General features: G+C 43.1%; 2 protein-coding genes across 2 annotated transcripts; both read left to right on the top strand.

Annotated features, from left to right (window-relative positions):
• Positions 1 to 567: 567 nt before the first annotated feature.
• Positions 568 to 5,243, top strand: LOC130457977 (E3 ubiquitin-protein ligase RBBP6-like). Its single transcript, XM_056820858.1, has one exon. The coding sequence runs from the start codon at positions 1,716 to 1,718 to the stop codon at positions 4,344 to 4,346; it is 2,631 nt and encodes an 876-aa protein (XP_056676836.1). The 5' UTR covers positions 568 to 1,715; the 3' UTR covers positions 4,347 to 5,243.
• A 1,974-nt stretch (positions 5,244 to 7,217) lies between these two features.
• On the top strand, positions 7,218 to 11,893 carry LOC130457976 (E3 ubiquitin-protein ligase RBBP6-like). The gene has a single exon (XM_056820857.1). It carries the CDS (start codon positions 8,366 to 8,368, stop codon positions 10,994 to 10,996), a length of 2,631 nt encoding a protein of 876 aa, XP_056676835.1. The 5' UTR covers positions 7,218 to 8,365; the 3' UTR covers positions 10,997 to 11,893.
• Positions 11,894 to 13,708: the final 1,815 nt, after the last annotated feature.

Genomic DNA, 13,708 nt, shown 5'->3' with positions numbered 1-13,708 from the left:
TGGTCTACTTAAAGAACCCGAGAGAATCAACTAAAAAGCTAGTGGAAATAATCAACAACTTTAGCAAAGTTGCAGGATACAAAATGAACCCACATAAGTCATCAGCATTTCGATATATCTCCCACACATCTCAGCATGAGTGAGAGAAATTCCATTTAAAATCAGCCTAGACGATATAGAACGATTAGGCATCTATCGGCCAAGACAAACACAGGAACTATATGAACACAGAAATACAGAACACTTCCCACACAATTAAAAGTAGATCTAGACTACTGGGAAAAAGCAAAACAAAACAAAACATTAACTGCTCATGGGTAGGACAAGCTAACATAATGAAAATGGCCTTCCTATCCAAACTTATTTACTTGTTTGGTGCCATACCCATTGAACTACCCAAAAATCCTTTTGACTGAATTAGAAAAAAACAACAACAACAACAAAACAGAAACAGAAACGGAACAAAGTTTGTTTGGAAGAAGTAAATACCAAGGATATCTGTGGAAGTAATGAAAGAAAACATGCAAAGGAAGGGGGCCTTGCACTACCAGATCTCAAACTATACTATAAAGCAGCGGTCATCTATACAGTATGGTACTGGCTAAGAGACAGAAAGGAGGATCAGTGGAATAGACTTGGGGTTAGTGACCAGAGTACCACAGTCTATGATAAACCCAAATATCCCAGCTTTTGGGACAAAAATCCACTATTTGATTAAAAAAAAAATCTGCTGGGAACATTGGAAGACAGCATGGGAGACACAGGGGTTGGATCAACAGCTCACACCCTATACCAAGATCAGCTCAGAATGGGCGAATGGGCTGAATATAAGGAAGGAAATTAGAAGTGAATTAGGTGAGCACAGAATAGTATGAATGTCAGATCTTTGGGAAAGGAAAGATGCTATTGGGTTTTCAAGTTTCTGTGTGGTCACATTAAAAACAACAACAACAAGGGAGTGTTAATCTCCTTTTGAAAATCCCCTCTGTGATCCTTTTGGGAGAGGAGGGTTTCAGAGGATTGACATGCCTAGTCAGAAACTTGAAGACCCTTTATTTAGCATGGATTGCAAGGAAGTTCACACCCCCAGAGAAAGGAAGTTCCCAGCCTGAGAGATAGTAAGTTCACACCCTGAGAGGGAGAAAGTTCACACTGTCAGAGTTAGGAAGTTCACACTCCCAGAGACATGGGAGAACTGGTAGGTGGAGAAAGGGGTTCATTATAAAGCCAGAGCAGAGGGCTGGAATTGAGCTTTTGGTTGGTGACTCTGGTTGAAGCAAGAGTCTTGTGCTGGTGGCCCTTGCTGAAGGGACTCTCAGCCTCCGAAGAGGATTCCTGAGTTGGTGGCTAGGGCTGAAGGAGACGCTTATTCTGGGGACTCTTGTGCTCTTCTGACTGGAGATTGGAACTTTGTTGGAGGTGAACTGGATTTCTTCAGAGAAGCCCTTAGGGCATTTAGCTCAACTGCTCCCTACCTCCAAAATCCCTTTTCCGGTACCCTCCTGCTCCCATCCACCCTTGAGGTGATTTGAGTATTGGAGTGAGGGTCCTTGGTTCAGAACCCCATTTTTGGGGGGTGGGGGCCTGAATAAGGCCCCAGGTTGCCTCAGATTCTGAGTGTTGTGTGTGTGTGTACACATCTCTTCAGTTTACAAAGAGCCAGATACTTCAGAGTGTCCCGTCTCAGCCCTGAGCCTCAGGAAACTTTTGGCACCATGTCCGGTGTGCATTATAAATTTTCCTCCCAACTCAACTATGGGACCGTTATCTTTGAAGGACCCCACATCTCCGTGTGTGATTTGAAGAAGCAAATCATGAAGAAAGAGAAACTCAAGGCTCCTAACTGCGAGCTACACATCAGCAATGCAGACACAAAAGAAGAGTACATGGATGACAATGCCCCGATTCACAGGAATTTCTCCGTTATCGTAAGAAGAGTTCCTGCTGGAGGTATTGTAGCTACGAGCAGGACACATGTTTTAGATCTAACTAAACGAGTGAGTAGAACCTCAAAAGCAAACCTATCTCATGACCTGAGAAGACAGTTTGATATGCCTAGTGGCGTTCCACGGGAGGCGAAAAAGGAAACTCAAAGGAAGACTGACTCTTCTGCATCCGCTTCTGTGGCCCAGTTGATCAAGTTTGCAAATCTGACTGAAGCCGATGCTTCTGAAGAAGACAAAGTTCAAGCGATGATGATCCAGTCCGTCCACGAATACGATCCGATCCATTACACGAAGACACCTCCGGGGCCACCTCCACCATCTTATACCTGTTTCCGGTGTGGGAAACCTGGCCATTACATAAAGAATTGCCCAACCAAAGGGGATAAAGACTTTGATCCGGTTCCCAGAATGAAAAAGAGCACTGGAATTCCTAGAAGTTTTATGATGGAGGTGAAAGATCCGAACATGAAAGGTGCCATGCTTACCGATACTGGAAAATATGTCATCCCAACCATAGATGCAGAGGCATATGCCAGGGGGAAGAAAGAAAAACCACCTTTCCTACCAGCGGAAGAGTCGTCTTCGTCAGAAGTGGAGGACCCTATCCCAGATGAATTGCTATGTCTAATCTGCAAAGCCATAATGACTGATGCCGCTGTCATACCTTGCTGTGGAAACAGTTATTGTGACGAATGTATAAGAACAGCTTTGCTAGAATCGGATGGCCATACATGCCCAACTTGTCATCAGAATGATGTGTCTCCTGATGCTTTAATTGCCAACAAATGTTTGCGCCGGGCTATTGAGAACTTCCAAAACAAAACCGGTTATACCAAAGGGCTTCAAAAGCAAATATGCCCACCCCCACCTCCAAGGCCACCGATTCAGCGGAACCTACTGCCACTGACCAGACCTCCACTTTCAAGACAGCAGGACCCTTTGAAGATCCCAGTGACATCTGCATCTACTCATGCTGCTACTGCTTCTGGATCATCATCCATGAGTCCTAATAAATCCTCTGCTGCACCTATAAAGAAACCTTCTACTCCGGCACCAGTTGCCGATGGAACTGCCACAGTGTCCATATCTGTCCAAGCAGAAAAACCAGATGGGCCTTCCCGTGATCCTGATGACAAACTGAGACCTGCTGCAGCTTTGGTATCAGATCATCCTCAAGCTTCTTCATCAACAGCAATTAGTGCACTAAGGGAAGAAAAGGGCTCTCGGGGACCTCTGCTTGGAACGCCTTCTGGGATCGGGCAGTCCCTTTTGCATGGACAGTTGATGCCTACAACGGGTCCAGCAAGAATAAATGCTGCTCTTGTTGCTCCTGCTCCTGCTGCTGCTGCTGCTGCTGCTGCTCCTGCTGCTGCTGCTGCTGCTCCTGCTCCTGCTGCTGCTGCTGCTGCTGCTGGTAGACCTGTTTGGGAACCAAGCATCAATGGAGGGCAACACCTTGGTGAACATTCCCAGAGGACTCATGGCCCATCACTACCAGGAACACCTGTCCCACCGCCTCCTTTGTATCCACCACCGCCCCACACACTTCCTCTCCCTCCAGGTGTTCCACCACCTCAGTTCCCTCCTCAATTTCCACCCGGGCCACCACCACCTGCTGGCTACAGAGTCCCTCCTCCAGGTTTCCCTCCAGCCCCTACAACTTTATCAGCACCTTGGGTATCCACAGCAGTACAAACCGCTCCTCCGAATACCATCCGGACAATACAAGCTCTCCCCTTATCCAGGGAAGAGTTCTACAGAGTGCAAAGAAGACTAAGAGAGGAGGAGAAGAGAAAGTCCAAACGAGATTTTGCTAAGAAATTCACGGACTACGAAAAGATTCCAAAGGAGCGTCGACGCGCCTTTTCAAGATCTAAATCGCCACATAGTGGCTCCTCTCGCTCAAGAAGTTCATATACCTATTCTAAATCGAGATGTGGTTCCTCACGTTGCCCTTCCCATTCTCGATCCTTTAGTCCTTCACACTGTCCATACCCCAGAAGAGGCAGAGGCAAAAGTCGAGATCGGCGTTCAAGATCCAGGTCTCATGGTTATCACCGCGCCAGATCGAGGTCGCCCCCACGTAGGCGATATCATTCACGACCAAGATCCCCTCCAGTGTTTAGGGGGCAGTCTCCTAACAAACGGAATATACCTCAAGGACAAACAGGTCACCGCAGTCCCAACAGAGGTGGCAATTACCCGGAAAAGCTCTCAGCGAGACATGGTCACACCATGAAGGACATTGCCACGTCAAAAGAGAAGGACCGTGAAAATCCACCAGGAGATGGAAAGGGAAGCAAACAGGACAAACACGGGAAGAGGAGACAGGGGGAGGAAAATGAAGGCTTTCCTAACACAGAGTTGCTACAGCGCTCTAAAAAACGAAGGAAGTGTTAATTCCCTTCTCACAATCTGAAGTCTTCACCTGTGAAATGAGCTGGAAAAGGCCAAAGCAAATCATGCACTACCTTTGCCAAGAAAACCCCAAATGCAGTCAAAAGAGCTGGGCACAACTGAAATAACCAAACAACAACAATTCTACACCGTGACTCACTTCAGCAATTGTAAAGAAGAGAAGGGTCCTTTCTATTGAACAGAAGATACTCCATTAAGAAATATAAATGTAACCATTTGCACTTTAGGCATCAAAGGACGTGAGGGTTTGTTGCTAGCCATCGATTATCACGAACAAGCAGGACCAGTAGCAGGGCACTAACAAGTTTAGCATTCGGTGTCGGAGCAAAATCTATTGGGCCTCAACTGAGAGAAAGGAGGTAGGAGTTGCAATCATGAAATCTGAGAAAGCCAAAGTAAAAACGGATATGATTAAAAGGGATAGTGAAGGTAACTACATCCTGATAAAAGGCAGTGTCGACAATGAGGAAATATCAGTAATCAACATGTATGCACCAAATGGTAGAGCATCCACATTTCTAAAGAAGAAACTAGTGGAGTTAAAGGAGGAAATAGATAAGTAAGCTATACTAGTGGGAGATCTGAATTTACCACTATCAGATCTAGATAAATCAAATTGAAAAAAAAAAACTAAATGAGAAAGAGGTGAGAGACGTGAATGAAATCTTAGAAAAATGAGAGTCAATAGGTAAACGGAGAGAAATATATAGGGACAAAAAGGAAGACCCCTTCTTTTCAGCAGCACATGGTACATTCACAAAGATTGACCACGTACTAGGGCATAAAAACATGGCAAAACAGTTCAGAAAAGCAGAAATAATAACTGCAACCTTTTCAGATCATAATGCAATAAAAAGAATAATCAGTAATGGTACATGGAGAGCCAATTCAAAAACCAATTGGAAATTAAATAATATGATTCTCCAAAATCTGTTAGTTGAAAAGCAAATCATAGAAACAGCTAGCTACTAATTTCATTGAAGAAAATGACAATGATGTGACATCCTTTCAATGTCTGTGGGATGCAGCCAAAGCAGAACTCGGGGGGAAATTTATATCCTAGAATTCATATATTAACAAATTAGGGAGGGTAGAGGTCAATGAATTGGACGTGCAAATCAAAAAACTGGAGAGCAAAAAATTGAAAAATCTCAGATGAAAACTAAGTTAGAGATCCTAAATCTAAGGGAGAAATTAATAAAATCAAAAATGAAAGAAAGATTGAATTAATAAATAGTAATAGAAAGTGGTATTGTGGGGAAACAAATCTAACAAAAGAGACAAAGCACTGGTCAATCGAATAAAAAGAGAAACAAAAAAGGAATGAGGAAAACCAAATTCCCAGTACCATAGATGAAAAGGGAGACCTCACCTGTAATGGAGTAGAAATTGAGGCATTCATAAAAACGAATTTTGCCCAATTATATGGCAACAAATATGGCAATGTGGGTGATATCGATGAATATTTACAAAAATATAGATTGCCTAGATTAACAGAAGAAGAAATGAAATCCAGAAATAATCCCGTATCAGAAAACAAAATTGAACAAGCCATCAAAGAACTCACTAAGAAAAAATCCCCAGGGCCTGACGGATTCACAAGTGAATCCTATCAAACATTCAAAAACAACTAATCCCAATATTATACAAATTCCTTGACAGAATAAGCAAAGAAGGAATTCTCCCAGATTCCTCTCATGACACAAATATGGTACAGATTCCAAAGCCAGACAGCTTAAAAGTAGACAAAGGAAACTATAGACCAATCTCCTTCATGAACATAGATGCAAAAAAAAAAAATCTTCCAAAGAATACTAGCAATAGACTGCAGCACATGATCGCCAGGATTATTCATTACAATCAGGTGGAATTGATACCGGGAAGGCAAGGATGGTCCAATATCAGGAAAACCATCCACATCGTTGGCCAAATCGACAAGCAACCAACACAAATCACATGCTTATCTCAGTATTTGCAGAAACAGCCTTTGACAAAAAACAACACTCATTCGCACTGAAAGCACTACAAAGTCTAGGAAAAAAGGGCCTTTCCTAAAAATAATAAATAGTATATATCTAAAACCATCAGCAAACATCATCTGCAATGGGGATGAATTAGAAGCCTTCCCAATAAGATCAGGAGTGAAGCAAGGATGCCCATTATCACCTCTATTGTTGAACATTGTACTAGAGACACTAGCTGTAGCAATTAGAGAAGAAAAAGAAATTGAAGGCATTAAAATTGGCAACGAGGAGACCAAGCTATCACGCTTTGCAGGTGTTATGATGGTCTACTTAAAGAACCCGAGAGAATCAACTAAAAAGCTAGTGGAAATAATCAACAACTTTAGCAAAGTTGCAGGATACAAAATGAACCCACATAAGTCATCAGCATTTCGATATATCTCCCACACATCTCAGCATGAGTGAGAGAAATTCCATTTAAAATCAGCCTAGACGATATAGAACGATTAGGCATCTATCGGCCAAGACAAACACAGGAACTATATGAACACAGAAATACAGAACACTTCCCACACAATTAAAAGTAGATCTAGACTACTGGGAAAAAGCAAAACAAAACAAAACATTAACTGCTCATGGGTAGGACAAGCTAACATAATGAAAATGGCCTTCCTATCCAAACTTATTTACTTGTTTGGTGCCATACCCATTGAACTACCCAAAAATCCTTTTGACTGAATTAGAAAAAAACAACAACAACAACAAAACAGAAACAGAAACGGAACAAAGTTTGTTTGGAAGAAGTAAATACCAAGGATATCTGTGGAAGTAATGAAAGAAAACATGCAAAGGAAGGGGGCCTTGCACTACCAGATCTCAAACTATACTATAAAGCAGCGGTCATCTATACAGTATGGTACTGGCTAAGAGACAGAAAGGAGGATCAGTGGAATAGACTTGGGGTTAGTGACCAGAGTACCACAGTCTATGATAAACCCAAATATCCCAGCTTTTGGGACAAAAATCCACTATTTGATTAAAAAAAAAATCTGCTGGGAACATTGGAAGACAGCATGGGAGACACAGGGGTTGGATCAACAGCTCACACCCTATACCAAGATCAGCTCAGAATGGGCGAATGGGCTGAATATAAGGAAGGAAATTAGAAGTGAATTAGGTGAGCACAGAATAGTATGAATGTCAGATCTTTGGGAAAGGAAAGATGCTATTGGGTTTTCAAGTTTCTGTGTGGTCACATTAAAAACAACAACAACAAGGGAGTGTTAATCTCCTTTTGAAAATCCCCTCTGTGATCCTTTTGGGAGAGGAGGGTTTCAGAGGATTGACATGCCTAGTCAGAAACTTGAAGACCCTTTATTTAGCATGGATTGCAAGGAAGTTCACACCCCCAGAGAAAGGAAGTTCCCAGCCTGAGAGATAGTAAGTTCACACCCTGAGAGGGAGAAAGTTCACACTGTCAGAGTTAGGAAGTTCACACTCCCAGAGACATGGGAGAACTGGTAGGTGGAGAAAGGGGTTCATTATAAAGCCAGAGCAGAGGGCTGGAATTGAGCTTTTGGTTGGTGACTCTGGTTGAAGCAAGAGTCTTGTGCTGGTGGCCCTTGCTGAAGGGACTCTCAGCCTCCGAAGAGGATTCCTGAGTTGGTGGCTAGGGCTGAAGGAGACGCTTATTCTGGGGACTCTTGTGCTCTTCTGACTGGAGATTGGAACTTTGTTGGAGGTGAACTGGATTTCTTCAGAGAAGCCCTTAGGGCATTTAGCTCAACTGCTCCCTACCTCCAAAATCCCTTTTCCGGTACCCTCCTGCTCCCATCCACCCTTGAGGTGATTTGAGTATTGGAGTGAGGGTCCTTGGTTCAGAACCCCATTTTTGGGGGGTGGGGGCCTGAATAAGGCCCCAGGTTGCCTCAGATTCTGAGTGTTGTGTGTGTGTGTACACATCTCTTCAGTTTACAAAGAGCCAGATACTTCAGAGTGTCCCGTCTCAGCCCTGAGCCTCAGGAAACTTTTGGCACCATGTCCGGTGTGCATTATAAATTTTCCTCCCAACTCAACTATGGGACCGTTATCTTTGAAGGACCCCACATCTCCGTGTGTGATTTGAAGAAGCAAATCATGAAGAAAGAGAAACTCAAGGCTCCTAACTGCGAGCTACACATCAGCAATGCAGACACAAAAGAAGAGTACATGGATGACAATGCCCCGATTCACAGGAATTTCTCCGTTATCGTAAGAAGAGTTCCTGCTGGAGGTATTGTAGCTACGAGCAGGACACATGTTTTAGATCTAACTAAACGAGTGAGTAGAACCTCAAAAGCAAACCTATCTCATGACCTGAGAAGACAGTTTGATATGCCTAGTGGCGTTCCACGGGAGGCGAAAAAGGAAACTCAAAGGAAGACTGACTCTTCTGCATCCGCTTCTGTGGCCCAGTTGATCAAGTTTGCAAATCTGACTGAAGCCGATGCTTCTGAAGAAGACAAAGTTCAAGCGATGATGATCCAGTCCGTCCACGAATACGATCCGATCCATTACACGAAGACACCTCCGGGGCCACCTCCACCATCTTATACCTGTTTCCGGTGTGGGAAACCTGGCCATTACATAAAGAATTGCCCAACCAAAGGGGATAAAGACTTTGATCCGGTTCCCAGAATGAAAAAGAGCACTGGAATTCCTAGAAGTTTTATGATGGAGGTGAAAGATCCGAACATGAAAGGTGCCATGCTTACCGATACTGGAAAATATGTCATCCCAACCATAGATGCAGAGGCATATGCCAGGGGGAAGAAAGAAAAACCACCTTTCCTACCAGCGGAAGAGTCGTCTTCGTCAGAAGTGGAGGACCCTATCCCAGATGAATTGCTATGTCTAATCTGCAAAGCCATAATGACTGATGCCGCTGTCATACCTTGCTGTGGAAACAGTTATTGTGACGAATGTATAAGAACAGCTTTGCTAGAATCGGATGGCCATACATGCCCAACTTGTCATCAGAATGATGTGTCTCCTGATGCTTTAATTGCCAACAAATGTTTGCGCCGGGCTATTGAGAACTTCCAAAACAAAACCGGTTATACCAAAGGGCTTCAAAAGCAAATATGCCCACCCCCACCTCCAAGGCCACCGATTCAGCGGAACCTACTGCCACTGACCAGACCTCCACTTTCAAGACAGCAGGACCCTTTGAAGATCCCAGTGACATCTGCATCTACTCATGCTGCTACTGCTTCTGGATCATCATCCATGAGTCCTAATAAATCCTCTGCTGCACCTATAAAGAAACCTTCTACTCCGGCACCAGTTGCCGATGGAACTGCCACAGTGTCCATATCTGTCCAAGCAGAAAAACCAGATGGGCCTTCCCGTGATCCTGATGACAAACTGAGACCTGCTGCAGCTTTGGTATCAGATCATCCTCAAGCTTCTTCATCAACAGCAATTAGTGCACTAAGGGAAGAAAAGGGCTCTCGGGGACCTCTGCTTGGAACGCCTTCTGGGATCGGGCAGTCCCTTTTGCATGGACAGTTGATGCCTACAACGGGTCCAGCAAGAATAAATGCTGCTCTTGTTGCTCCTGCTCCTGCTGCTGCTGCTGCTGCTGCTGCTCCTGCTGCTGCTGCTGCTGCTCCTGCTCCTGCTGCTGCTGCTGCTGCTGCTGGTAGACCTGTTTGGGAACCAAGCATCAATGGAGGGCAACACCTTGGTGAACATTCCCAGAGGACTCATGGCCCATCACTACCAGGAACACCTGTCCCACCGCCTCCTTTGTATCCACCACCGCCCCACACACTTCCTCTCCCTCCAGGTGTTCCACCACCTCAGTTCCCTCCTCAATTTCCACCCGGGCCACCACCACCTGCTGGCTACAGAGTCCCTCCTCCAGGTTTCCCTCCAGCCCCTACAACTTTATCAGCACCTTGGGTATCCACAGCAGTACAAACCGCTCCTCCGAATACCATCCGGACAATACAAGCTCTCCCCTTATCCAGGGAAGAGTTCTACAGAGTGCAAAGAAGACTAAGAGAGGAGGAGAAGAGAAAGTCCAAACGAGATTTTGCTAAGAAATTCACGGACTACGAAAAGATTCCAAAGGAGCGTCGACGCGCCTTTTCAAGATCTAAATCGCCACATAGTGGCTCCTCTCGCTCAAGAAGTTCATATACCTATTCTAAATCGAGATGTGGTTCCTCACGTTGCCCTTCCCATTCTCGATCCTTTAGTCCTTCACACTGTCCATACCCCAGAAGAGGCAGAGGCAAAAGTCGAGATCGGCGTTCAAGATCCAGGTCTCATGGTTATCACCGCGCCAGATCGAGGTCGCCCCCACGTAGGCGATATCATTCACGACCAAGATCCCCTCCAGTGTTTAGGGGGCAGTCTCCTAACAAACGGAATATACCTCAAGGACAAACAGGTCACCGCAGTCCCAACAGAGGTGGCAATTACCCGGAAAAGCTCTCAGCGAGACATGGTCACACCATGAAGGACATTGCCACGTCAAAAGAGAAGGACCGTGAAAATCCACCAGGAGATGGAAAGGGAAGCAAACAGGACAAACACGGGAAGAGGAGACAGGGGGAGGAAAATGAAGGCTTTCCTAACACAGAGTTGCTACAGCGCTCTAAAAAACGAAGGAAGTGTTAATTCCCTTCTCACAATCTGAAGTCTTCACCTGTGAAATGAGCTGGAAAAGGCCAAAGCAAATCATGCACTACCTTTGCCAAGAAAACCCCAAATGCAGTCAAAAGAGCTGGGCACAACTGAAATAACCAAACAACAACAATTCTACACCGTGACTCACTTCAGCAATTGTAAAGAAGAGAAGGGTCCTTTCTATTGAACAGAAGATACTCCATTAAGAAATATAAATGTAACCATTTGCACTTTAGGCATCAAAGGACGTGAGGGTTTGTTGCTAGCCATCGATTATCACGAACAAGCAGGACCAGTAGCAGGGCACTAACAAGTTTAGCATTCGGTGTCGGAGCAAAATCTATTGGGCCTCAACTGAGAGAAAGGAGGTAGGAGTTGCAATCATGAAATCTGAGAAAGCCAAAGTAAAAACGGATATGATTAAAAGGGATAGTGAAGGTAACTACATCCTGATAAAAGGCAGTGTCGACAATGAGGAAATATCAGTAATCAACATGTATGCACCAAATGGTAGAGCATCCACATTTCTAAAGAAGAAACTAGTGGAGTTAAAGGAGGAAATAGATAAGTAAGCTATACTAGTGGGAGATCTGAATTTACCACTATCAGATCTAGATAAATCAAATTGAAAAAAAAAAACTAAATGAGAAAGAGGTGAGAGACGTGAATGAAATCTTAGAAAAATGAGAGTCAATAGGTAAACGGAGAGAAATATATAGGGACAAAAAGGAAGACCCCTTCTTTTCAGCAGCACATGGTACATTCACAAAGATTGACCACGTACTAGGGCATAAAAACATGGCAAAACAGTTCAGAAAAGCAGAAATAATAACTGCAACCTTTTCAGATCATAATGCAATAAAAAGAATAATCAGTAATGGTACATGGAGAGCCAATTCAAAAACCAATTGGAAATTAAATAATATGATTCTCCAAAATCTGTTAGTTGAAAAGCAAATCATAGAAACAGCTAGCTACTAATTTCATTGAAGAAAATGACAATGATGTGACATCCTTTCAATGTCTGTGGGATGCAGCCAAAGCAGAACTCGGGGGGAAATTTATATCCTAGAATTCATATATTAACAAATTAGGGAGGGTAGAGGTCAATGAATTGGACGTGCAAATCAAAAAACTGGAGAGCAAAAAATTGAAAAATCTCAGATGAAAACTAAGTTAGAGATCCTAAATCTAAGGGAGAAATTAATAAAATCAAAAATGAAAGAAAGATTGAATTAATAAATAGTAATAGAAAGTGGTATTGTGGGGAAACAAATCTAACAAAAGAGACAAAGCACTGGTCAATCGAATAAAAAGAGAAACAAAAAAGGAATGAGGAAAACCAAATTCCCAGTACCATAGATGAAAAGGGAGACCTCACCTGTAATGGAGTAGAAATTGAGGCATTCATAAAAACGAATTTTGCCCAATTATATGGCAACAAATATGGCAATGTGGGTGATATCGATGAATATTTACAAAAATATAGATTGCCTAGATTAACAGAAGAAGAAATGAAATCCAGAAATAATCCCGTATCAGAAAACAAAATTGAACAAGCCATCAAAGAACTCACTAAGAAAAAATCCCCAGGGCCTGACGGATTCACAAGTGAATCCTATCAAACATTCAAAAACAACTAATCCCAATATTATACAAATTCCTTGACAGAATAAGCAAAGAAGGAATTCTCCCAGATTCCTCTCATGACACAAATATGGTACAGATTCCAAAGCCAGACAGCTTAAAAGTAGACAAAGGAAACTATAGACCAATCTCCTTCATGAACATAGATGCAAAAAAAAAAAATCTTCCAAAGAATACTAGCAATAGACTGCAGCACATGATCGCCAGGATTATTCATTACAATCAGGTGGAATTGATACCGGGAAGGCAAGGATGGTCCAATATCAGGAAAACCATCCACATCGTTGGCCAAATCGACAAGCAACCAACACAAATCACATGCTTATCTCAGTATTTGCAGAAACAGCCTTTGACAAAAAACAACACTCATTCGCACTGAAAGCACTACAAAGTCTAGGAAAAAAGGGCCTTTCCTAAAAATAATAAATAGTATATATCTAAAACCATCAGCAAACATCATCTGCAATGGGGATGAATTAGAAGCCTTCCCAATAAGATCAGGAGTGAAGCAAGGATGCCCATTATCACCTCTATTGTTGAACATTGTACTAGAGACACTAGCTGTAGCAATTAGAGAAGAAAAAGAAATTGAAGGCATTAAAATTGGCAACGAGGAGACCAAGCTATCACGCTTTGCAGGTGTTATGATGGTCTACTTAAAGAACCCGAGAGAATCAACTAAAAAGCTAGTGGAAATAATCAACAACTTTAGCAAAGTTGCAGGATACAAAATGAACCCACATAAGTCATCAGCATTTCGATATATCTCCCACACATCTCAGCATGAGTGAGAGAAATTCCATTTAAAATCAGCCTAGACGATATAGAACAATTAGGCATCTATCGGCCAAGACAAACACAGGAACTATATGAACACAGAAATACAGAACACTTCCCACACAATTAAAAGTAGATCTAGACTACTGGGAAAAAGCAAAACAAAACAAAACATTAACTGCTCATGGGTAGGACAAGCTAACATAATGAAAATGGCCTTCCTATCCAAACTTATTTACTTGTTTGGTGCCATACCCATTGAACTACCCAAAAATCCTT

The sequence above is a fragment of the Monodelphis domestica genome, chromosome 3, assembly GCF_027887165.1.
Source record: "Monodelphis domestica isolate mMonDom1 chromosome 3, mMonDom1.pri, whole genome shotgun sequence".
In the NCBI taxonomy this organism is placed as follows: Eukaryota; Metazoa; Chordata; class Mammalia; order Didelphimorphia; family Didelphidae; genus Monodelphis; species Monodelphis domestica.
The sequence above is the reverse complement of the archived record's forward strand: the minus strand, read 5'-3'. Positions and strand labels throughout refer to the sequence as shown.